General features: G+C 38.7%; 2 protein-coding genes across 7 annotated transcripts in view; one reads left to right on the top strand and one right to left on the bottom strand.

The window, feature by feature from the left end:
• LOC104606291 (pheophytinase, chloroplastic-like) overlaps positions 1-23,361 on the bottom strand; it is a 35,949-nt gene continuing 12,588 nt past the window's right edge. For 4 of the 6 annotated variants that reach the window (XM_088898614.1, XM_088898613.1, XM_088898616.1 and 1 more), the window contains exon 7: positions 1-696. In XM_088898614.1, the coding sequence (XP_088754740.1) occupies positions 505-696 (192 nt within the window). In that variant the 3' untranslated portion in view covers positions 1-504. Of the gene's footprint in view, positions 697-1,265; positions 1,416-23,361 lie in introns of those variants that run through there. The other 2 variants (XM_088898615.1, XM_088898619.1) reach the window with 2 other exon arrangements.
• LOC104606292 (uncharacterized) lies at positions 703-13,618 on the top strand. Its single transcript, XM_010271409.3, has 10 exons — positions 703-1,002; positions 1,631-1,743; positions 1,889-1,951; positions 2,043-2,132; positions 2,699-2,864; positions 3,211-3,400; positions 10,941-11,779; positions 11,956-12,567; positions 12,646-12,711; positions 13,258-13,618. The coding sequence occupies exons 1-10, from the start codon at positions 730-732 to the stop codon at positions 13,363-13,365; spliced, it is 2,520 nt and encodes an 839-aa protein (XP_010269711.2). The 5' UTR covers positions 703-729; the 3' UTR covers positions 13,366-13,618.

Raw genomic sequence — 23,361 nt, 5'->3', positions numbered from 1 at the left:
GAAAAACGTCCAAGTTTTAGGAAACGATTAGAGAGACACGGACAAAGCAGGAAAAAAAAAATCTGAGACCAGACAACTGAGTACAAGTGATTTAAGTTTAACCAGAAGCTCATCTTTGGGAGGGAGGTTCTTTTATAATAAATTCTTCTTCTCTGGTGAGTTGTAACTAATCCATCTGCTTTGTGGCTTTTTGCAATGGACCACCCTCCCCCCCAAGTACATGGAGAGAGACAACAGACAGAGAGCTCCTCTTTTCCCAAAACGGCAAGTTAGGCACTCCTTGGATGCAACAGCTTTGAGATTTCATTTTAGATTTTTTCTGCAATGGGCCATCTTGGCTCACCCCTGACTTACCCGTGAACCCATAAACAGAGTAATGTTTTTTTCTCTGTTTTATGTATTTCTCTGAAGAAAGCTGTCTAGAAAAAAGATGTCATGGCTGGATTGTATGTAAAATTCTCCACCAGTGTCTTCTTACAATTGAATTTTGTTGTCCTTGTTTTTTCAATATGGTGTCCCAATGAACTTCGACACATCAGTCCAGTATTTGAGCAGAAGACTAATCGATTCTGGGAGTTTGAAGAGCAATCCAACAGTTGGGTTGAAGTGGAGTTGCCTTTTGATTTGGTTTCTTGTGTCAATGGGAACTGTACTAAGGTGGGTTCTATTTCTCAGATGAAGCAGAAAGAAGACTACCTGCAGGAAAGAAACGATATTTCTGAACAAGGAATGAAATCAAAAATCATGTTTGATGACAAAGAACTACCAGTGGAGAGTCCTGCTCAGGTTCTACCCCTCAGGAAGAGAATTTCTATAACTAAAATGTCTGAGACTTCTATTTGGGTCACTGGGGAAAGTGGGTCTATTTATGAAAGGTTCTGGAATGGGGTGCAGTGGGTAATCACACCCCATGACTTACCAATATCAGCAGGCCATGCAGTTTCAGTTTTCATTGTCAATCAGACAATACTTGCGCTATCTGAAGCTGGGAATCTATATCAGGTAATTTTCTGCATGGTCTGTTTTTTTTTAGTACCACAGAGAAATAAAAGCTATGTTGAAAAGAGTATAAGAGAGGGTTATTAAAACAGAAATTAATCAGTTCTGAAATTTAGCTTCAGTTTAATGACTAACCCCTGAATCTGGTCAACCAGATTCATTTCAGTTCAATAAATACGTTTCTGTAGGATATGGTTTAAGTTCATGCATTCCTACCATAATAGTTGCATTGGTATGTCAGAGGTGAAACTAGTACTGCAATAGGCTTCATTTAAATAGTGTTTCTTTAACTAAACACAACGAACAAAATTATTGTGTCCCTTCCAAACATATAATTCTCACTTTCTGGTCCTTTGTAATCACCATATGAACCATATCCGGATGCAGTTGACTTTGAACAGTTGGCTTCTCTGTGACTACAGGGGAGAGAGAGAGAGATCATATAATCATATTTCATCTTCTGTAATAGAAGTCACACTCAAGAGAAGTATATATTGCCACTTATCCAAAAAAAACAGTATATTTCCTTTAAGAGTATCTTCTTCTTTAAATGTAAGTGCAAGTGCAAAAATTGTAAAATATCAACTGAACGTGCTCATGCTACTAACATATCCCTCCTTGCTGTTTCCAGCTGCAGATAAGTGAAAACTCACAGCCAATTTGGATTGACTGCACACCTACACATACAGATACAGATTCAAGCTTAATCCTGATCAAGTCAGGTGCTGTTTCACATGATGGAGAGTGAGTAGTCAATCTTGTTTGGTTATCATAGTTGGCAACCTGTAATGTAATGTGAATTGTCAATAAAGCAGAAACAAGAAAAGCTGAGTTATTGTTGATAACCCAATGCTTTCTTTTCTTTTCCTTTTTTCTTTTTACTACTCAGAAAAGTTTACTTCTCTACAATGGGTGGATCTTTGTTGGAGCTTACTGAAATTGATCCTTGGAGGTGAGATTAATGGCTATACGCTTAGGTTATTAATTATAGTTCAGTTAGAGGATTCAATGTTTGATTTGATGATAAACCAACTTTTGAACAGGTGGATATTTCATGGACAACCCCCTGGTGGAAATGTTGCAACCATAGTTGATGCTGCCACTATTAGACCAGATATAGTATTTATAGTAAGGTAGCCACAATCCCACTATACTTCACACAATGGACGTCATTTTGTCTATTTCTTTCTCCAAGCATAGCAAAGATATTATCCACAACGTAATATATCACCCTTAAGGTTCAAATGATAAGGGCCATTTCTTGGTGCAATGGTAAAACCTCAGGCCAACAGGCATAAGAATATGGGTTTGAGTCTGAGAGTAGCCACTTTGTGCAAAAAAGATGCCAAAGGTTAGCACTGTATCCAGTCTACCCCTGTAAATTCTTATGCCTGTTAGCACTATATCATAGGCTTATGATGAAGAACCATGTAAATTTCCTTCTGTACTATTGTAGCTTTTCTTTCTTTTTCCTCAGTAACAGATGAAATTTTATTGATAGTAAGGAAGTGTGTAATATTACATTCAAGGATAGCATGACATCACAGAATTTACCAATAGATAACAGCAAGAGTGACCTTGCTTCATCAAGAGCCCCACCAATACAGTATTAATTTAGCCGAAAGGGTATTCATTGTAGCTTTTCATTTTTGTTTGGAAATCATTATAAATATGCTAAATATGAAATCTTGCAGTACAGCTCCAATGGAGATCTTTATGAATTAGACCGAAGCTCAAGGCCATCATGGAAGAAACATATATGGAGTGAAGGATCAAAGCGAGAAGTTCCATTGTCATCATCTGTTGGGTGTACCGTTCATGGCTTGATTGGAGCATATTCTATATCTCTGTTCCTAATAACTAAGGTATTATACTGAATTATTATATATTTATGTTGTGCCGGAATGAAAAGCACATTATATGGTAAGTAATAGAAAATATAAATGCTTTAATAGCTATTGTATGGCATTTTATAAGTTATGCAACTTAATAACCCCTTACCTTTTAGAAAAGTCATCTATAGGGGTACTACACTGTATTCCGGCTTACATAAAATTGGCTTTCCTTTATTTTAATCAAGCAATGCAAAGGTGTAATTTGGCAGAGCCAAATTTCCCTCTTTTTATTTGACTAAAATTACAACTACTCAATTTTAATAATAGGAAATACTTCCTTTTATTATTTTGTTAAAATATTTTTGTAGATATGCAGGATGGTTACTTGATTGAGAGGAGACTGCATCGGCGGAAGTGGAGATGGATAGCCCATGAAGGTCCTAAGGACCAGAACCTGACATCAATCACACCAGTTACCCAAAATGAACTAAATGAGAATGTTTTATCACTGTTCTTTACAACATCTAGTGGATCCATATATGAATATCAACTTCCTAAACAGTCAAGTAAGCTCAATTATGTCTTTTTAGTGTAGTAGTATAGTTACATTTGACAATACTTAAAGATGCAAATCAAGTTAAAAGAAAAATATCAAGCAGTGATATGTGCACAAAATGGAATTATGTTACTTCTGTTGTCTATTAGGATATTGATGTTTGCTTTATTACTTGATGAAATTAAATTTTGCAAAAACTTGTATAACTTAAACAGCATCCTTTTGGTGTTTTGTGAACTTTTGAACATTATGGCTCTGATTACACTTTAGTCAAGAGAACTTTCAACCAGGGATCATTTCTCTCCCTCATGGAAGTTTTCTACCAAAAATATAACTGGTAAATGGTAGATCCTTGTAGAGAAGATGGGCCGAATGGCCCATAGGCTGTTTATCTTTTTTATCTTTTATGTTCTTTGCTGTAATGGGCCTTAATCTGGGCTTTATTCTTTCTTATGTTATGTTTTTTAATTTTCTGCCCAACTAGGGGCCTCTCTGTAAATTACTAAAGTTTAACTTAATGAAATAGAATTAAGGGAGTAAGAGAGGAGATTATGTTCGAAAATCTCTCTCTCTGAACCCTAGTTACCACCACCTTCTTCTTCTTCTTCTCACCTCTTGAAATCTGATTTCTGCTACTTTCTTTTGAATTTTTGCAACTTTATAAACAGTCCTTTCTTCTCAAAAGGCTGTTTTTCTTCTTGGTATCAGAGCAGGCTCGTTTTTGCCTCTTTTCACCTCTTTTTTTCCCATACACAATGTGCATGGAGAACTAAATCGTATGAATAGTTAAAGAAACCTATTTCAGCCCAGTTGTTAGTGGTTTTTGGAGAGAAGGGGACTGGTTTTGTCGTCCTCTTGACAGATTCAAGTGTGTTGCCCAAAACCCTAATTTTCTGGAGAAATCTGATTGTGGGCCCCACAGGGAGTTTGACCTAGGCGCTCAGTGACTGAAGGCCTTCTCATCCTTCTTCTTGAAGATCGAATCAAGTGGATTGGTGTTTTGTGAAGTCTACAAGGAGCGGCTGAGTTTTCTCTATTTCTCCCGGCTTCCGGGTGTGACGTAGGTTGCTGGTACGGCTGCATAGAGGTTGACTCACAACGTAGTTTTTGTTCTGTCTTCATTTGTTGTTACTCAAAGTTGTTAGAAGTCATTTTTGAAGTATTTAAGAAAATGAACTCCTCAGAATTTGAAAACAAGCATGTTGTTGAATCCGGACAGGTTCTGGGAGCCTCTATAGACTCTCTACTGGCTGTGACTACAGTCAAGCTGGATGGAACTAATTATCTGGCTTGGTCACAATCAGTAAAAATTCATATCTGTAGTAGAGGCAAATGGGGTTTTATCTCCGGGAGCAAAAAGGCTCCTCCGAAAGATGATCCATCATATGAAAAGTGGATGCAAGAAAATTATATTGTTATTGGATGGCTTGTGAACTCAATGCAACCACAGATTAGTCAGCACTATTTGTGGATGAATTCAGCAAAGGAAATTTGGGATAGTGTTGCTGAAACCTATTCCTAAAAATTAAATGTGGCTAGGGTTTACAAGTTGAGAAGTGATGTGAAGAATTTGAGACAAGGGGATAAACCATTAGCTGTATACTTCTCAACACTAAAGTCTTTATGGAAAGAAATAGATTTGATAGAAGTCGTAGCCTAGGACACCACTAATGATGCTGACAGGAAACTGGTTGAGAGAAACAGGGTGTTTGAGTTCTTAACAGGGCTCAATCCAGAGTATGACATCACAAAGCAAAATATTTTATCCAAGGATAGTGTTTCACTGTCTCAAGCATATGCCTTGGTAAGTAGTGAAGAAAGCAGAAGACTTGTCCAGGTCCAAGGGGCTAGTCTAAATGATCACTTTGCTAATATGGGAGTGAAACCCAAGGGAGTTGCAGGAACTCCAAGTAGCTCAGGGAAGAAAGAGATTATCTGTGAGTACTGTAAAAAGCCAAAACACACTAAAGACAAGTGTTGGAAATTGCATCCTAAGCTTCTTCCTCTTCGGTTTCAAAAGAAGTCTAATAATATAAAGGCAGGGAGTGCCAATGTAGTTGGTGGTCCAGATAGTGACAAATACCAAACTGAAGAGATGATGGCTAGTGAGCAGTTAGCAGCTATGAAGGCAGAATATGAGAAGTTTGGGAGGATGATCATCCACCTAGAGGGTGTGACCTCTTCTTCCAACCCTCTAGGAAATTCAACCTCTTCTGCATTTGCTCACTCAGGTATACGGGCTTCTGCCAATCATGCAACCATTTCAGGTAATCGTAGGATCCCTTGGATTATTGATTCTGGTGCTTCTGATCATATGACCAGCCTTTCCACTTTGTTTGTTTCATATGATTTACTTCCTGGACATGACAAAATCACCCTAACCAATGGCTCTCTTGCCCCTATCTCTGACAAGGGAACCATCAAGGCTACAGATTCCTTGATTCTTCCTTCTGCTCTTCATGTACCCAGGCTAAATGCAAACTTCTTATCTGTAAGTAGCCTAACTAAGTCCTTAAACTGTTGTGTAACCTTCTTTCCTTCCTATTGTGTTTTTCAGGATCTAGAGTCTCAGAAGGTGATTGGGAGTGGCCGTGAGGCAAATGGAATATATCTGTTGGATACTCCTAGACAGTGCCATGAACAACCTGGAAAAACTGCTTTTGGGTCTACATCTACAGAGTCCATCAGTCGAGTCATGTTATGTCATTTTCGTTTGGGTCATCTTTCTTTTTCTGCATTAAGTCATTTATTCCCAAAACTGTTTAAGGGAATTAGTTTGTCCAGTCTTCATTGTGAGTCGTGTGAACTGTCAAAACATTGTAGAAACAGTTATCCACTAAGTAATAAAAGATCTTCTTCTCCTTTTCATATTGTGCACTCTGATGTGTGGGGGCCTTACCACTTACCTTCTATGGGTGGATACAAATATTTTATCTTGTTCATTGATGACTTATCTCGGTTCACTTGGATATTTTTTATGAAGTCCCGTGATGAAGTTCCCAGACTTGTGAGGCAAATCCATGAATTTGTCCTAACCCAGTTTGATACCAGAATTAAAATTTTCAGATCCGACAATGCAAAAGAATATTTTGAGAAAAACCTGACTTGCTATCTCACTAATTTGGGGGTTATTCACCAAACCTCCTGTGTTAGGACCCTAGAACAGAATGGAGTTGTTGAAAGGAAAAATAGACATATTGTTGAAGTTGCAAGAAGTATTCTATTTGCCTCACATGTCCCTACAAAATTTTGGGGTGATGCTGTTCTCACTGCTACCTACCTTATAAATTGTATGCCATCCAGGGTTTTGGGGTTTAAGTCTCCCTTCAGTCTTCTTCATTTGGACAAGGATCCTTTTCCTATTCCTCTTCGTGTCTTTGGCTGCAATTGTTATGTACATATCCCAAGTGTCCAGAGACATAAATTTGAACCAAAAGCCCACAAGTGTATCTTCCTTGGTTATTCCCTTACACAGAAGGGTTACTGTTGTTTTGATCCGAAGACTGGCACTCGATATGTCTCAATGGATGTCACCTTTGATGAGCTCTCTTCCTTTTATGGTTCTTCTCAGGAAAGACATTGTCCAAAGGGGGAGAATTTGTCACAATTGTTTGCTCTTCCCCTTCCAGTCCCAGTTGAGTCTTTTTCTGAGACTCTTCCTCCTTCAAATGAGTCAAGGGAGGATCAGTCATTTCACTCTCATTCCAGTGTTCCTATCCCTCCTCCTTTACATTCTCACCCTCTTTTTAATCCCAGGTTGTACCAACGATAGAGAACCAGAAATGAGCAGATTGTTTCCCCTACAACACATGAGCCTCATGCACTTCCAGTTACAAAAGAGACAACAGGTACTATTATAGCCCCTTTGAAGCCATCCTTCCCAGACCTTGATATCCCCATTGCTATTAGGAAAGGAAAAAGGAAGTGTATTGCACATTGCATTTCCAAACATCTTTCCTACAGTTTGCTCTCTCCTTCATATTTTGCCTACCTTTCTTTTGTTGCTTCCAATCCAATTCCCATGTTTGTGTCAGAATCTCTTACTATTCCAGAATGGAGGGATGCTATGAGAAGATAAATTGATGCCCTGCACAAGAATGACACTTAGGAAGTGGTTGATTTGCTTGAAGGAAAGGATCCAGTAGGCTGTAAGTGGGTTTTTACTATCAAATATTATGTTGATGGCACCATTAAAAGGTACAAGGCTAGGCTGGTTGCCAAGATGACTTTTGTGAGAGTTCTGCTATCTCTGGTTGTACACTCAGACTGGCCACTTTATCAATTGGATGTAAATAATGCATTTCTGAATGGAGAGTTACATGAGGAGGTCTATATGTCTCTTCCTCCAGGGATGTATGAAACAAATATAAAAGGAAAGGTCTACAAGCTGAAGAAATCTCTTTATGGACTTAAATAGTCCCCTAGAGCATGGTTTGAAAGGTTTAGGGCAGCCCTTGTTAGCTTTGGCTATGTACAGACACAGTCTGATCATACCCTCTTTGTGAAGAGGAGAGGATCCTTGGCCGTTTACCTGATTGTGTATGTTGATGATATTGTTGTGACTATAATGATGTATCAAGGATTAATGATCTCAAATCTTTCCTTCATACCAAGTTTGAGATCAAAGATCTAGAGGAATTGAGATACTTTCTTGGCATAGAAGTTGCTAGATCCAAGGATGGGATCCTTATCTCTCAGAGAAAGTATGTTCTTGATTTTCTCTCTAAAACAGGGTAGATGGGTGCTAGACCAGTTGCTACTCCTATTGATATGAGCCATAAACTCTCTGCTTCAAATGGAATATTATTAAAAGATAAGGGAGTCTTCCAGAGACTACTTGGAAAACTTCTCTATCTATGCATGACTCAGCCAGACATTGCATATGCTGTCAGTTGCATCAGTCAGTTCATGCATGCTCCCAGGGATACTCACATGGCAGCAGCAGAACGGATTCTGTGTTATTTGAAGGGCTCCCCTGGAAAGGGAATTCTATTTGCTAAGCATGGCCATATGAAATTTGAAGCCTACACAGATGTTGATTGGGCCAGAAACATTGATGACAAAAGATCTACCTCTGGGTACTGTAGCTTGGTGGCAGGTAATATTGTCTCTTGGAGAAGTAAGAAACAATTAGTTATTACTCGATCTTCAGCCGAAGCAGAATATAGAGCCATGGCTCATGGAGTTTCTGAACTACTGTGGCTTAGATCCTTGATGGAGGAACTGGGTATTGAGCATGATAAGCCAATGATGTTATATTGTGATAATCAGGCCGCCATCAACATTGCTCACAACCCAGTGCAACATGACAGAACTAAGCATATTGAAGTTGACAAACACTTCATTCGAGAAAGGGTGGCTTCTAGAGAAGCGTGTCTACTTTTCATCACCTCTGAAGGACAGTTAGCTTATTTCCTTACCAAGGGCATTCCCAAGGCTAAACTTCAGCATGATACTGGCAAGCTTGGCATGATTGACATCTATGATCAGCTTGAGGGGGAGTGTAGAGAAGATGGGCCGAATGGCCCATAGGCTGTTTATCTTTTTTATCTTTTATGTTCTTTGTTGTAATGGGCCTTAATCTGGGCTTTATTCTTTCTTATGTTATGTTTTTTAATTTCCTGTCCAACTAGGGGCCTCTCTGTAAATTACTAAAGTTTAACTTAATGAAATAGAATTAAGGGAGTAAGAGAGGAGATTATGTTCGAAAATCTCTCTCTCTGAACCCTAGTTACCACCACCTTCTTCTTCTTCTTCTCACCTCTTGAAATCTGATTTCTGCTACTTTCTTTTGAATTTTTGCAACTTTCTAAACAGTCATTTCTTCTCAAAAGGCTGTTTTTCTTCTATCCCATTTTAATGAAACAATCTTTGTAGGCTACTGACTAAAATAGCTATATTTCAGTTTGCCTTTATTGTGTTTAGTCTCTTTCAGCTAGATAATTGAACATCCGATGCTTTTACCTTCTTTTGGTATGCACATATACAGTGGAAAATAATGGGGGTATGCAGTTTTAATATTTTTTGTAATGAAAGTTTGGATGGTTAGAATAATTTTCATTATCCCAACCTTGCTTCTTAAAAGTTTCATGGATCAAAAGTCTTGGGGAGATGGCAGAATCTGACCACTGTCATCAAGGAGAGGTGTTGCACCTTTGTAAATACAAGAGATTTCTAGAAACATAGATGTCAAAATATTATGACTTTATGAAACAATTTTTTATTTGAATCTTATGCTTAAATCCTTTTCTACATGTAAATCTTGAAATTTGATTCATGAATCTCACAGTTCATGCAATTCAAATAAATTTAATTAGAATTAGTTCTCTACTTTGTCATTTCTTTGTTCCTTTGAACTTTAGTCAAGGGACGGAAGAATTGTTTTAACTTCACTACTAGAAAATGATTTATTTATGTTATTTTAAGACCTTTTAGAAACCATATTGAGTTTTTTTCCATCATATGTAGGTTAAAGAGCCATTGTACGTGGATTATTTGGCCTTCAAGTTGAGCTTGATTATATCATCTTAGGCTTTTCTATGTCAATGGGACGGATCTACCCAACCAAACCTAACCGATTATATCGGTTCTGGTTCTGTGATTTTGTCCCGATTAATAATTGGGTCAGGACCGGCTCTTGCTGTTTCAAACTGATTAAAACCTGAACTGAGTAAATAGCTAATAATATATAAAGGTTTCCTCGTTTTCTTGTAACTTTTATTATATTTTACATCTAAAAGGGTAAATATGATATACAAAATATAAGATGATTTTGGTTAAAAATACTTGATTTATCAACATATAAACAGCTTACTATTTTACCTTCATTTTTATTAAGGTTATATTACAAAAAATGAAGTTTTCATTTGTTACTCACGTAGTTAATTTATAGATGTTAGTATAATTGGGCCTAATTGGCTCAGACCCAATTATCCCAATTAATAATCAACAACCATTCTGGGTCTATTGTATAGAACCAATTAATAATCAGTTTGGGACTGGTATTAACCTATCCCAAACCACTACCTGTTGACAGTCCAAGGCTTCTCATGTACAAGTGGTAAACTCTATTGTTTTAGGTAATGTATGGAAGATATGTATTAAAAATAGGGTAAAATCTTTTGTCTATGTACAGTTAGATTTTAAGTATATCTATTTCTTATTTTTTTGACAAGTTAGTAAAAAAAGAAATGATTTTGCAATTTCAGATATGATTCACTATTAGATTTGATTTAGTTTTTTATATGATTTACAATACAATTAAATGATTAAAACATCGGCTAGAAACCTTAAATTTTCAATTCATTATTAGAAGGGCCATAACAATACAATTACAATTCTATCATGTCTAAGAGAAGTTTGATCATTATTGACAACATTTTGTACTTGCCAAAACAAAACCAGAGACATGAATATAATAGCAATGACATATTAACTCTCGAACAGCTTACTGAATTTGAAAGTCGATCACTTCTCTTAATAATACTTCTTATTCATTTTCAGATGGAAGTGAATTATGCCTTAAATGTAGTTTTTCTATTGCAAGACAGGTACAATTCAGGGGAACGAAATTCTAGGTCAATGGGTGAATCACATGCATCCACCTCATACAAAAGCTGCAAGAGGTATTCCAGGCCTACAATTGCAAGCTGGCAGGATAGTGTTCCCACTACATGATGGTAGACTTGCAGAACTGCATTTACCTGGAATTGGTGGTGAAAGTGCAGGCCCAAATCATCATAGTAACATACGAAAAAAGGCATCATTCAATTATGAATGGTCAGTTTTAGAAGCCCCAGAAACTGAAGGTTGGAATGCAGAGTATTGCACAGAAGAACGGGGGCCCTCAAATTGCATCACAGGCATAAAAGATGAGCCAAATGACTCTGGCATTACAAGGCCAACAGCAAGGAGGAGGAAGGGGATCCAAGCACAAGAAAGTTACCTATCTCCAAGTACATCAGAAAGCAACCTCACCAAGTCTTCAGACCAAAATAATTTCCTAATAAACAGAACCAATGCAAATTTCCACATGCGAGTAATGCAGGCTGGCAGATCATTTTTCCTCATTACAGATAGTGGTTCAACTTATGAATATCTATACACTGAGAGTGTATGGTTGTGGCTGAAACATGAGCACTCAACAATTATGAAAGGTGCAGTAGGAAACTACAATGGAAGCTTGTTTCTTATAGACATGCATGGGAACTTACTTATGAGAGAAAGAAGCAGCAATGAGCTAGCATGGATTAATTGCACTGCCATGAGAAAGGGAAAACAAGTGATTGCAGGCCCTCCATGGGACAAAATTCCTGGAAGAAATTTTAAAGTTACAGAAGAAGATGCACTCTTCTTTGTGAGCAAAAGTGGAAGATTAATTCAATTTATAGTAAGTTGTCAGAAATGAATATAAAGAGTAGATCAACTGGACCATTTACGTTTAAGGAAACATACTATATACTTTTTGTGAGACATAAGAATATATTTTTAAAATGCACTCAACAATACTAACCTAAGATCCATTTATCATACACTTTTTTGCTAACAAACTGACTTATTTTATAGGTTGCCTTGCGAAAGTTCAAGTGGAAAGACTGCCAAAATCCTCCAAATACTAGAATTGCATGTATAGTAGATCAAGAAGGGTTCCGTGAAAATATAGTGTTTGTTGTTGGGAAGAATGGTCGGCTATACCAGTACAATAAAGTAACAGAGTTATGGCATGAACACTATCAGTCCCCACATTTAGTTCTATCAGGGCTGCCTGGAACTGCTATGAGGTCATCATCTCTATCTCTAATGGGCTCTCTATTCATGATTTCAGAAGATGGAGGACTTATTGAATATCACTGGAATGCATTGGATCGATGGAACTGGGTGGAACATGGAACACCACACAAAAGTGTAACTCTAGTTGGTGCACCAGGACCCTGCTTTGAAGGTAATCAATTGTTTTTGATTGGCTCTGATGGTGAAGTTTATCTAAGATACCTGGACCATAATACATGGAAATGGAAGAACTATGGTTTCCCCTCTATGGAAAATATGTCTGTCAAAGATCAAATATCAATGGGAGCAAAATATATAAATGATGAAATATGCATCAATGAAGAAATTATGTCTAGCATTGAGGAGAACACCCAAAGCCTAAATGATAACATAAAGTGTGATGCAAAGGTCAGTAGCAACCTGTTTTGTTTAATTTCAGTAGAATCTTTTGAAACTATTATTGAAGGGATATCTTGATCTTAACAGGTGACATCAATACGACCGGTTCCATTTTCTGAAGATTCAGTGATCTTTGAATTAAAAGATGGAAGAGTAAGTGATATAAATCTTATTCATAAATAAGTATGACTTTCCCATAACATCTCAAAAAATGAGAAGCCATATTTCCTTTTCTATCAAACACCAACATAAGAAATGTTAGATGCCTGCAACTACTCTTACAGGAAACAGAATGGAAGTTCAACCGGACTTGAGATTAAATCAATGCATAATGAAATATCTGATTTTCATACTTACTTCATGTTTCTGTTAAATCAGCAAAACCTTCTCAAAATTTTGAATGATTTCTACAATTTTTTTTGTCTGAAATATTTTTCTCACTGCTAACACATAAGAAAGATGCGGACAAGTTCAGCATTGTCATGGATGCATTTTCTATATTCCACAGTTTCCACTGCTATTACTTGGGACCATTTACTCTATAATTTTTTAAAGTGACATAATTCTATCTTAATGGTTTGACAAAGTGGAGATTTTGGAATCACTTCCATAGAAATTTTTAAGATAATATATTTTAAATTCCTGTAAAACAAGGATAAAGGAAAGCAAGCAACATCTAATAATGCTATTTCATGGCAGTTGGCAGAGCTGAAACAAATAGAAGAGACAAAATGGGAATGGTCACGTATCATCAGTACTCCAATGAGCTTATGTATGACAAGTTATTGGGTTTCTTTGGAATCATGATGCTTCCTACAACCCTCTCAAACTTAGAATTTCAAGCCAGAAACAAACTTCATACTGATATATGGTAACATTGTACAGTTGACTCAGAAGTTCCAGACTACGCAATAGCCTTTCTTCCTCTTGTTTTTCTTCTTTTGTGGGAGGAAGCGTTCTATCATGTATGTATTATAAATCATCAAGCAACAGCTATACAGTGTATCCACAGGTATAATGTAACAGTTACAATAAATTGAACAGAATAGAATTTCCATTATCTTAAGAAATTTATTTTGGGGATTTTTTTCTATTTGGATTAGGAAATATTACTTTCTTAACTCTTACTATGGTTAATAAATGTGTCATAAAGTAATGGTGCAGATGCAAATAAATGTACTGAGATTCCCTTGGAGGTATCCGGTAGAGACTTTGCCAAATTGTTTGCCTGGTACAAAGCAACTATTCTTTTATGAGTCTGGCATGATGCAACTGTATTTGAGTTCATAGTTTTTTTGAGAGATCAGTATTTGAAGTTTACACAAAAGCACATTTTTCTGGAGTAGATCAACAGAAATCATTGACTTTGAACCAAGTAGGTTTTTCATGTATTGGTAGGAGAACCACTTGGAATATTTTCAATAGATCCTTTAGCTATTAGAGGTATTAGAAGTAAATATTTGTCATAGTGGTCATCCTATCCACTTGTAGCAATCTTATATATGTACTCAGTTTTGATTTCCTTAAACATAATGGTCAACATCATAGAAAAAATATTTAAAGAACATTTGGCACCTAAAGGTCCAAAACCATATTGTGCTTGCCTCTATCAGTATGTCTTCAGAAAAGCAAACTTGAACTTGTGGAGAAAACCATGATGGCCTTTAAATAAAAGAGACAACGACAGAGAAGGAATTCTGGTGGCACCTCCTTGGTGACTTTTTCATGAAAATCCACTAGTTCTAAATGGGGGATTATGTAGTTTCATTCATTCATAGAAAATCTCATAAGACTAGTCAGACTGTATAAGATCTCAAGTTATAGAGAAATTTCAAGCGTTATTCTCTGTGATTGCAAATCAGAGGAGTTTATTTAAAGGAGATAAGAAAGGGCCTCTACCTTGCATTTCATCAACCAACCACACTGAATCAGTAAATCCTTCTATGGTCATGGATTATAATTTCCAAAATAATTACATCCTTTCTTTTGGTTGGATATTGAATTGAATATGGTGCAACGTGCAAATGTGGAAAATAGCAGTATCGAGAAAGAAAATATACAAATTATTTCATATTCGGAATTCAAATTTGGGAGGGTATGTCTATTGAACATGTTTGAAAACATAAGCTTTGAGATTTGGTTTCTATAACAAACAGATAGCTAGCTAAAATGCTTAAAGAATTTACATCATATTGATATAACTGAGCAACTAGATAGATAAATGAATTTTTCCTGTGAATTATGCAAAATGCACATATGTGTGATTTGTAATTCTTCTTGAACCAGTATTTATCAGGAATTCAGCCAAATCCCATGTCTTATCTACCAAAATGTTTAACTTAGCAAGGATCAGGAAAATGAGTTGGTAACCTCCAGTTATGAAATAAATGTAAGTGGCCAAATACTTCACTAATCCGACAATACAAGCCCAGATCTGCTGAAAGAAAAAAGCATGTGAGCATGTTGAGATCATGGCATCCAGCCACACATCAGGAACATCTCCCATACATGTATGTTAATTTCATGGGGAGATGTTCCTGATGTTTTGCTGGATGCCATGCTCTCAGTGTGGTTGCACTTTCAGCTCCATCTTACAACACAAGACTCCTGCATCAGCTGATTAACAATAACAACAACAAAAAATGTGACAGCATATGAAAATAGCAAACTATAACTATAATGGAAACTGTTGAGCAGAAGAAGAAGAAGAAGAAGAAGAAGAAGAAGAAGAAAGGAAGGAAGGAAGAAGAAGAAGAAGGAGAAGAGAAGAGGCTGGACTTAAGGCCTCAAAAGAACTGCTTCATGCGAGTGAAGCATTTGTATTTATACTATACTGGTCGTACAACACAAGAGGTCTACAAAATTACAAAAATACCCCTGCGGGCACTAAACCTGTGTACAGTACATACAATACATCTGTCAACACTCCCCCTCAAGTTGGGGCATAGATATCAATCATGCCCAACTTGTCACAGAGATCTTGGTGTTTGGAATGGTTTAGCCCTTTTGTAAAGATGTCTGCTAGTTGGTCTTCAGAGCTGATGTATGGAGTGCATACTTCACATGTGATGATTTTCTCTCTGATAAAGTTCTTGTCAACTTCAATGTGCTTTGTTCTATCACGTAGTACTGGGTTAGCAGCGATACTTATAACTGCCTTGTTGTCACAGAGTAGAGTCATGGGTTTGTCCACTGGAAAACCCAACTCTCCCAATAGATTCTTTATCCACATACCTTCGGCTACTCCGTGTGCCATTGCACGGTATTCAGCTTCAGCACTGGATCTAGCTACCACGGTTTGCTTCTTACTCCTCCAAGTAACAAGGTTCCCTCCTACAAAGGTGCAATAACCACTAGTAGACCTTCTATCACTTTGAGATCCAGCCCAATCCGCATCTGTGTAAATTTCAACTCTCAAATGTCCATGTTTCTGGAATAATAAGCCAGCACCCAGGAACTTCTTAAAATACCGCAGTATTCTCTCCACTGCTTCAAGATGAGTGGACCTAGGTGCATGCATGAACTGGCTGAGGACATCAATAGCATATGCTATGTCTGGACGAGTTATAGAGAGGTACAACAATCTCCCTACAAGCCTCTGAAATTGCTTCACATCCTTAAGAGGTTCACCTTGGCTGTCACTTAACTTATGGTTGAGGTCAATGGGAGAGTCAGCTGGCTTAACCCCAATCTTTCCAGTGTCCTTAAGCAAGTCTAGGACATATTTCCTTTGGGAGATGAAAATACCCTTTTTTGATCGGGCAACCTCAATTCCAAGGAAGTATTTGGCAGGTCCTAGATCTTTCACTTCGAACTGAGTGGCAAGGAAGCCCTTCAAACATTGAATTTCATCCTTCCAGTAACCAGAAACAATTATGTCATCCACATATACTATTAGGGCAGCCATTTTACCTTCTCCCCTTTTTACAAACAGTGTATGATCTGACTGACATTGCTTGTATCCCCTCTGCTGAACTGCAGTATGAAATCTGTTGAACCAAGCTCTTGGTGATTGCTTCAGCCCATATAAAGACTTCTTTAACTTGCACACTTTCTGTTCATTTCCTTGAGCCAGAAAACCGGGGGGTTGAACCATATAAACTTCCTCTTCAAGGTCACCATTCAAGAAGGCATTCTTGATGTCGAGCTGATGTAGATCCCAATTCAGATTGGCAGCAAGAGAGAAAGGTACTCTAATAGAGTTCATTTTGGCAACAAGGGCAAAGGTTTCTGCATAATCAACTCCATATACTTGAGTAAAACCCTTTGCCACTAAATGAGCTTTATACCTCTCCACGGTTCCATCAGCCCCGTGCTTAACAGTGAACACCCATTTACATCCAACTGGATCCTTTCCCTTAGGGAGATCAACAAGTTCCCACGTGTCATTCTTGTGAAGAGCATCAATTTCTTCCTTCATGGCATTTGTCCATTCTGGTACTAAGAGAGCTTCTGCCGCATTCTTGGGAATAGGGATACTGTCAATGGAGGTAAGGAAGGCACAAAATGAAGGTGAGATGTTCTCATAGGAAACAAAGTTGGAAATGGGGTGTTTAGTGGTGCACGACCTAACACCTTTCCTGTGGGCAATAGGAAGGTCAAGATCATTAGCAACAGGGAGGTCAGGACCATCATTGGAAGTCAAGTTACGTGAGTGAGTATGATCTTCCCCCGAGGAATTTGATGGCACTTGAGGTACAGCTTCTGGATTCTCCACAGCTCTTGAACCTAGTTGGCCTTTACGACGACGAGAAAAAACACGGAAAGGTGGAGGATCAGAAGGAGAAGGGGAAGGAGGAGAAGGATTAAGAAGATGAGGAAACTGAACCAGTTTCTCCTCATGTCTACACTCCCCCTGAGGAGAAACAGGAAAGAAGGGCTCATCTTCAAAGAAGGTAACATCCATGGAGACACAGAGTCTCCGAGAAACAGGATCAAAGCAACGATACCCTTTCTGAGAGAATGAGTAGCCAAGAAATATGCACGAGATAGCACGAGAGTCCAATTTCCCTCGGGTGGGAGATAGGTTTTGGACAAAGCACCGACAACCAAAAACACAAGGAGGGATAGAAAGAAGAGGGGCCTTAGGAAAGAGAAGCTGATGTGGGGCTTTGTACTCTAACCAACGAGAGGGCATTCGGTTAATGAGATATGTAGAACAAAGGACATCCTCAAGCCAAAATCGTTTAGGAACATTCATGTGGAGTAGTAGACCCCGTGCCACTTCAAGGAGGTGTTGGTTCTTCCGTTCAGCCACACCATTTTGTTGTGGTGTACGGGCACAAGAGCTCCGATGAAGTGAGCCATGTGAAGCAAAGAACTCGGTGAGGTCGCTATGAAAAAACTCTTTTGCATTGTCTGACTGAAATATTTGAATCTTGGTCTGAAATTGGGTGAAGACCATCCGCTGAAAATCTTGGATAATTTTTGGTACTTCCTCACAGGTTCACATTGGATATACCCAAGTGTATCTGGAATAATCATCAATGAAGGTAATGAAGTACTTGTAGCCACTCTCAGAAGGTAAAGTAACAGGGCCCCACACATCAGAATGCACAATGTGAAAAGGAAACTCAGATTTACTATTTCTTTGAGGAAATTGAGTTCTACAATGCTTGCTTAACTGACACATTTGACAAGAAAAATTAGAAACAGACACTGACTTACACAGTTCTGGGAAAACAACTTTTAAGGACTCAAAAGGACAAATGACCCAGACGACAATGCCACAAATATATTTTACTCTTTCTGAATTGACTCGTAGACTCTGTAACATGAAGGCCAGCCGTATTCTCCAGCATGTAGAGTCCATCAACCATACGTCCCCTACCAATCGTCCTCCCCGAGGCTAGATCCTGAATCACACAATAGGAAGAGAATTTGTAGAACAAATTCATAGGGAATTTTGGAACATGAAGAACATCAGAAAGAGTAAGGCCAAGGGGAAGAGAGGGAGTTCCTTGACCAGCTATGGAAGTGTATGATCCATCAACTAGTCTCACTTTATCTCTTCCAGAAAGAGGGTGATAAGTTTGAAAGTAAGAGGACATACCAGTCATGTGTTTTGACACTCCAGAATCAATGATCCATGGAGAGTCAAGGTTGTGAGAAGCAACATGGAAAGTTGTGGCAGGATTACCTGATGTGGATGCAAAAGAGGTGGTGGGAGGAGCATCCACCTGGCGAATTGCTCTACCATAAAATGGTCACGGAAGGAGTTTACAATATCCTCCCTTGGGTCAGATCCAGAGTAGCTATGTTGGCCATGTGGTGTTTGAGTCACAGTAGAAGTGGAGGGCTAATTCTCCCGAGTAACCATGTTGGCCATGTGGTGTTTCTTGGTACCTTGTTGCCCGGGCCTTCTAATTACATATGAGCCTTGCTTCTTAGGTAGATCCTGAGCCCACTTTGGTTTCCCATGGAGATCCCAACAAGTATCTTTGGTGTGTCGGGGCTTTTGACAATTAGTGCACCACAATTTTTCCTTATCTTCTACTTTCTTCTGGAGATCCCCTCTCTTGGAAGAAGGTCCACCACTAGTAAAGGTACCCCCCTTTGCCGCCAACACAATTGCATCCCCTCCGGTTCTGTTCATCAAGTTTCTTCTGCTCTCTTCAGACTGGACAAGAGCATAGACCTCCTGAATTGAAGGAATATCCTTAGAACTTAGAATTTGAACTCTGATGGATTCATAGATAGGATTGAGACCATGTAAAAAAGCAAACACTCTTTTCTGTGAGACAAGTTTCTTATACAATTTTGCATCTTCATCACACTTCCAATCAATATTCTGGTAATGGTCCAACTCCTTCCAAACAGTGGTGAAGTCAGAGTAATAAACTGATAAACTTCTCTCCCCCTGTTGACAAGTAGATGAGGCTGCTTGCAGTTGATAAATCTTGGCATAGTGTCGAAGTTCAGAATATATGGATCTTGCCTGTTCCTAGATCTCATTTGCAGTTTCAGCCCACATGAAGTTCTTCCTTATTTGCGGTTGCATGGAGATCAAAAGCCATGACATAACCATACTATTCTCCTGATCCCATTTATCATGTTTTGCATTTCCAAAAGGTGGTTCTTTGATTCTTCCATTTATGTAGCCTATTTTTCCCCTTGCAGTTATGTATAACTTGATCCCACTTGACCACTCTAAGTAATTTAACCCATCAAGAGGAACAACAGCCATAGGGAAGGATAGGTCACTGCTCCCACTCATTCCATTCAGCATTGTGGAGATTCCAGATGTAGCTGAATCTTCACTATTCATGATTCTAGGTTTAGAAGTACACAAAACCAAAGGCACACTACCTTATAGAGCTGCTACAGTCCACGACTAGACACTTGCTGATTTTCGGTTTCACAGAGAACCAAGCACAAACACTACAGCTGCAGTACTAGTTTGTATGACCTACACTTTGTAGGAGTCCACAGAACAATATACGAACACTGCACTTGCAGTGTAACCAGGTCTGAATGACCTACAGTTTTACAACTTTCATGAAGCTCTCTCAGTAGGAACAGCAATACAAGTGGTGGTTCACCACACCTAATCGGCTGATATCCACTTTCCAGGGCAGCCGAACAGTCACTTAGGGTTTAGGGTTCATCAACAGTCCCTTAGAGAGCTGAATAGAGCAACACACAATCGGAGGAGGGAAAAAAAAAACAGCCGAACAGTCCCTACTCAGATTTTAGGACATTAACAGTCTATCGAAATAGTGCAAGAAGAGAACCATAAACAGAGAAACTTCAGTTCAGTACCTAGGTCACCCGAACTGTGAATAGGCAGTACACTCATGGACTCAATCTTCTCTGCAGGCCAGAACCCTTCTTCGTACATCTGGGATGGTTTTCTACAGTCTTCTTAGCCGAGCAACTCCAGTCACCAGCACCTGGACTGGAGGATAAAGAAGAAAAAACTTGTAGCAGAACCCTTTTCTGTGCTAGGAAGTTGAACAGTCAGCTTTCTTGTAGCAGAACCCTACTCGGCAGTGGAGACTAACCGCAGCACTAGAGAATGCTTCCTCTTCCTTGTCTTTGAGCATCAGGACTATAGCTTTTACACAGCAGTGGAGAGAGACCTCAGCTGGTTGTTTTCTAGGCCTGGTCGGTTCCACTCTGATACCATGTTGAGCAGAAGAAGAAGAAGAAGAAGAAGAAAGGAAGGAAGAAGAAGAAGAAGGAGAAGAGAAGAGGCTGCAGACTTAAGGCCTCAAAATAACTGCTTCATGCGAGTGAAGCATTTGTATTTATACTATACTGGCCGTACAACACAAGAAGTCTACAAAATTACAAAAATACCCCTGCGGGCACTAAACCTGTGTACAGTACATACAATACATCTGTCAACAGAAACTAATGCATATACATCGACAGACATATGTGATATCACATAGATTTGAACTACTGCAATGGTGATTTCTTTTTCTTTTCTTTTTTTTTTTTTTTTTGAGAAAGGCCAGGTAATTTTTATTGAAGATAGCGGGAAAAAAATACAAGAAGGCCAAATAGTAACACCAAGGAGCTCAACACAAGCAGTAACTTACATCAGAACATGACCATCATGATACAAACATAACACAGGGGAACACAGATTAACAACATTAAAAGTTGAGACCCAATGGTAAAATTTTGGGCTGAATGTTCGAGAATATGGGTTCAACTCTACTAGCTGTCACTTTTTATAAAAAGTGCCATGAGGTTAGGTCCAAATCCAGTCCACCCCTCGCAAGACTCCAGATAGCCAGGACCAAATTTGAGTGTTAGCCCTTTGTCAATGGCCACATAATTTTAAACTATAGTACCTTCCATGTACCACTAAATTTACAGGAATGGATGGGAAATTCTCAATTGTATCAAAATAGCTGCATACCATACAAGTGGTGCATGCTGTTGTAGGTTACAAAATTGTGGATCTAGATCATACAAATTTTGCATAGTTGTGGTATACACTTGTAAACATAATAATCAGAAGAGCTAACCTATATAATATTGCCCCTCATTGTAATACATTGTGTTGAGTTGGTCCGAGTTGTTTTTTATTTAGTTAGGAAGTTGTTGGGCTTTAGGTCCATTAGTTTATGTTTTTTTTTAAGTTGTGACTGTTCAGCTATATTAGTAGCCGCCCTACTAAGGGCATCCTTGTAATATCTCATCCTTTAAGTATAAATATAATGAGAGGTTGGCGGCTAGGGTTAATTTGTACAATCCTGGTTGACTTCCTACTCTTTTCTTCTTCTCCTTTCTTCTCTACTTCTGAAATCTTCATCTTCCTCCTCTTTCCTTTCACAAGAAACTCAACTAAATCTGCAATTAGTGATTTCTACTTGGTATCAGAGCAGGCCGAAGGTTCCTTGAGTTGTTCTCTCATGCAGCTCTAGATCGGCTGACTTCATGGTGATTTAAGAGGCTGATCCAAGCTCTTAGGTAAGCCCAGTTTTTGGATTTTTTTGGTGGATCTGTGTGCCCTGTAGCTGGTTTAGGGTTTCTCATCAAAATCAGGAATAACTGGAGAAAGGGGAAGAGTCTTGTTTCTGTTGGACTCTTCAATTTTGACCTATGAAGTGGCGCCCTAATTTTTTAGGGTTCCTTGGAGTTTTCTGTAAGGGGCGATTCATGTCTTGCCTGATTTGGAGGCTTCTAGAGAGAACGCCTACCTCTTCTCTCTCTTCTCCCATGCCACAGAAAAGGAATATTCTGTGGGAAGAAAGTCTAGGACACCCGAAAGGTGTTGTTGGTTCCAAAAAGTGTTTTGTTTGATCTTGTTGCAAACTTCAGTTATTTTCTTTACATTTTTTGAGAAGCATAGAGGGCCACAGAGTTGAAAATAAGCCCGGGAGTGAAATGAGACCAGTGGGAGGAGGTGCTGGAGACCCTTTCGGGGTTGGGACCATTACTATAGTTAGGTTGGATGGTGCAAATTACTTGGAATGGTCACAATCTGCAAAGATGGCCATTGGTGCTCGTAGGAAATTAGGGTATATCACTGGTGAAGAGGTGAAACCCGAAACTAGAAACTCCCGATGGGTACAGGAGAATTATATGGTGATGACTTGGTTGTGTAATTCCATGTTGCCCCATATAAGTAAATTTTTTTATGGGAAAATACAACTAAGGAAATATGGGATGGGGTTGCAGAAACCTATTCACAGAGGGAGAATGTTGCTAGGGCTTATCAGTTGAGAAATCAGATTATTTCTACAAGGCAGGGAGATAGACCTGTTGCAACCTATTTTTCAGCCCTTAAAACCCTGTGGCAGGAGATTGACCATTTAGAGACATTTGCTTGGGAAACCACTAAGGATGCAGCTACCTATCAGAAACATCTAGAGAAGTATAGGGTGTTTGAATTTCTTGTTGGCCTTAATCCTGAGTATGATATTGCACGACAACATCTTTCCAGGGACAGTGTTACTCTCTCCCAGGCATATGCCTTTGTGTCAGGGGAGGAGTGCAGGAGAGATGTGATGATGAAAAATCTTATTTCTGATCAATCTGCCATGGTAAGTGTTGTGAAACCTAAACAAAGTGGAGATCGGGGTGGCAATGAAATCAAGAAGGAAGATAAAAGAGATTTGATCTGTGACTACTGTAAGAAGCCTAAACACACAAGAGATACTTGCTGGAAGCTTCACCGACATCTTGTGCCGACTAGACTAAAAAATAAGAAGGGAAATGCACACATGGAAGTTACTGGTGACATTCCGACCTCTCCTACTACAGCTACTCTGGAGTCTGTTGCAGCTGCTGCAGTAAGGGCCGAACTTGAGAGGTATGGGCAACTTCTGAACCAGCGGGATACAA

The sequence above is a fragment of the Nelumbo nucifera genome, chromosome 2, assembly GCF_055504915.1.
Source record: "Nelumbo nucifera cultivar China Antique chromosome 2, China Antique-T2T, whole genome shotgun sequence".
In the NCBI taxonomy this organism is placed as follows: Eukaryota; Viridiplantae; Streptophyta; class Magnoliopsida; order Proteales; family Nelumbonaceae; genus Nelumbo; species Nelumbo nucifera.
This window is presented reverse-complemented; position numbering and strand designations above follow the sequence as displayed.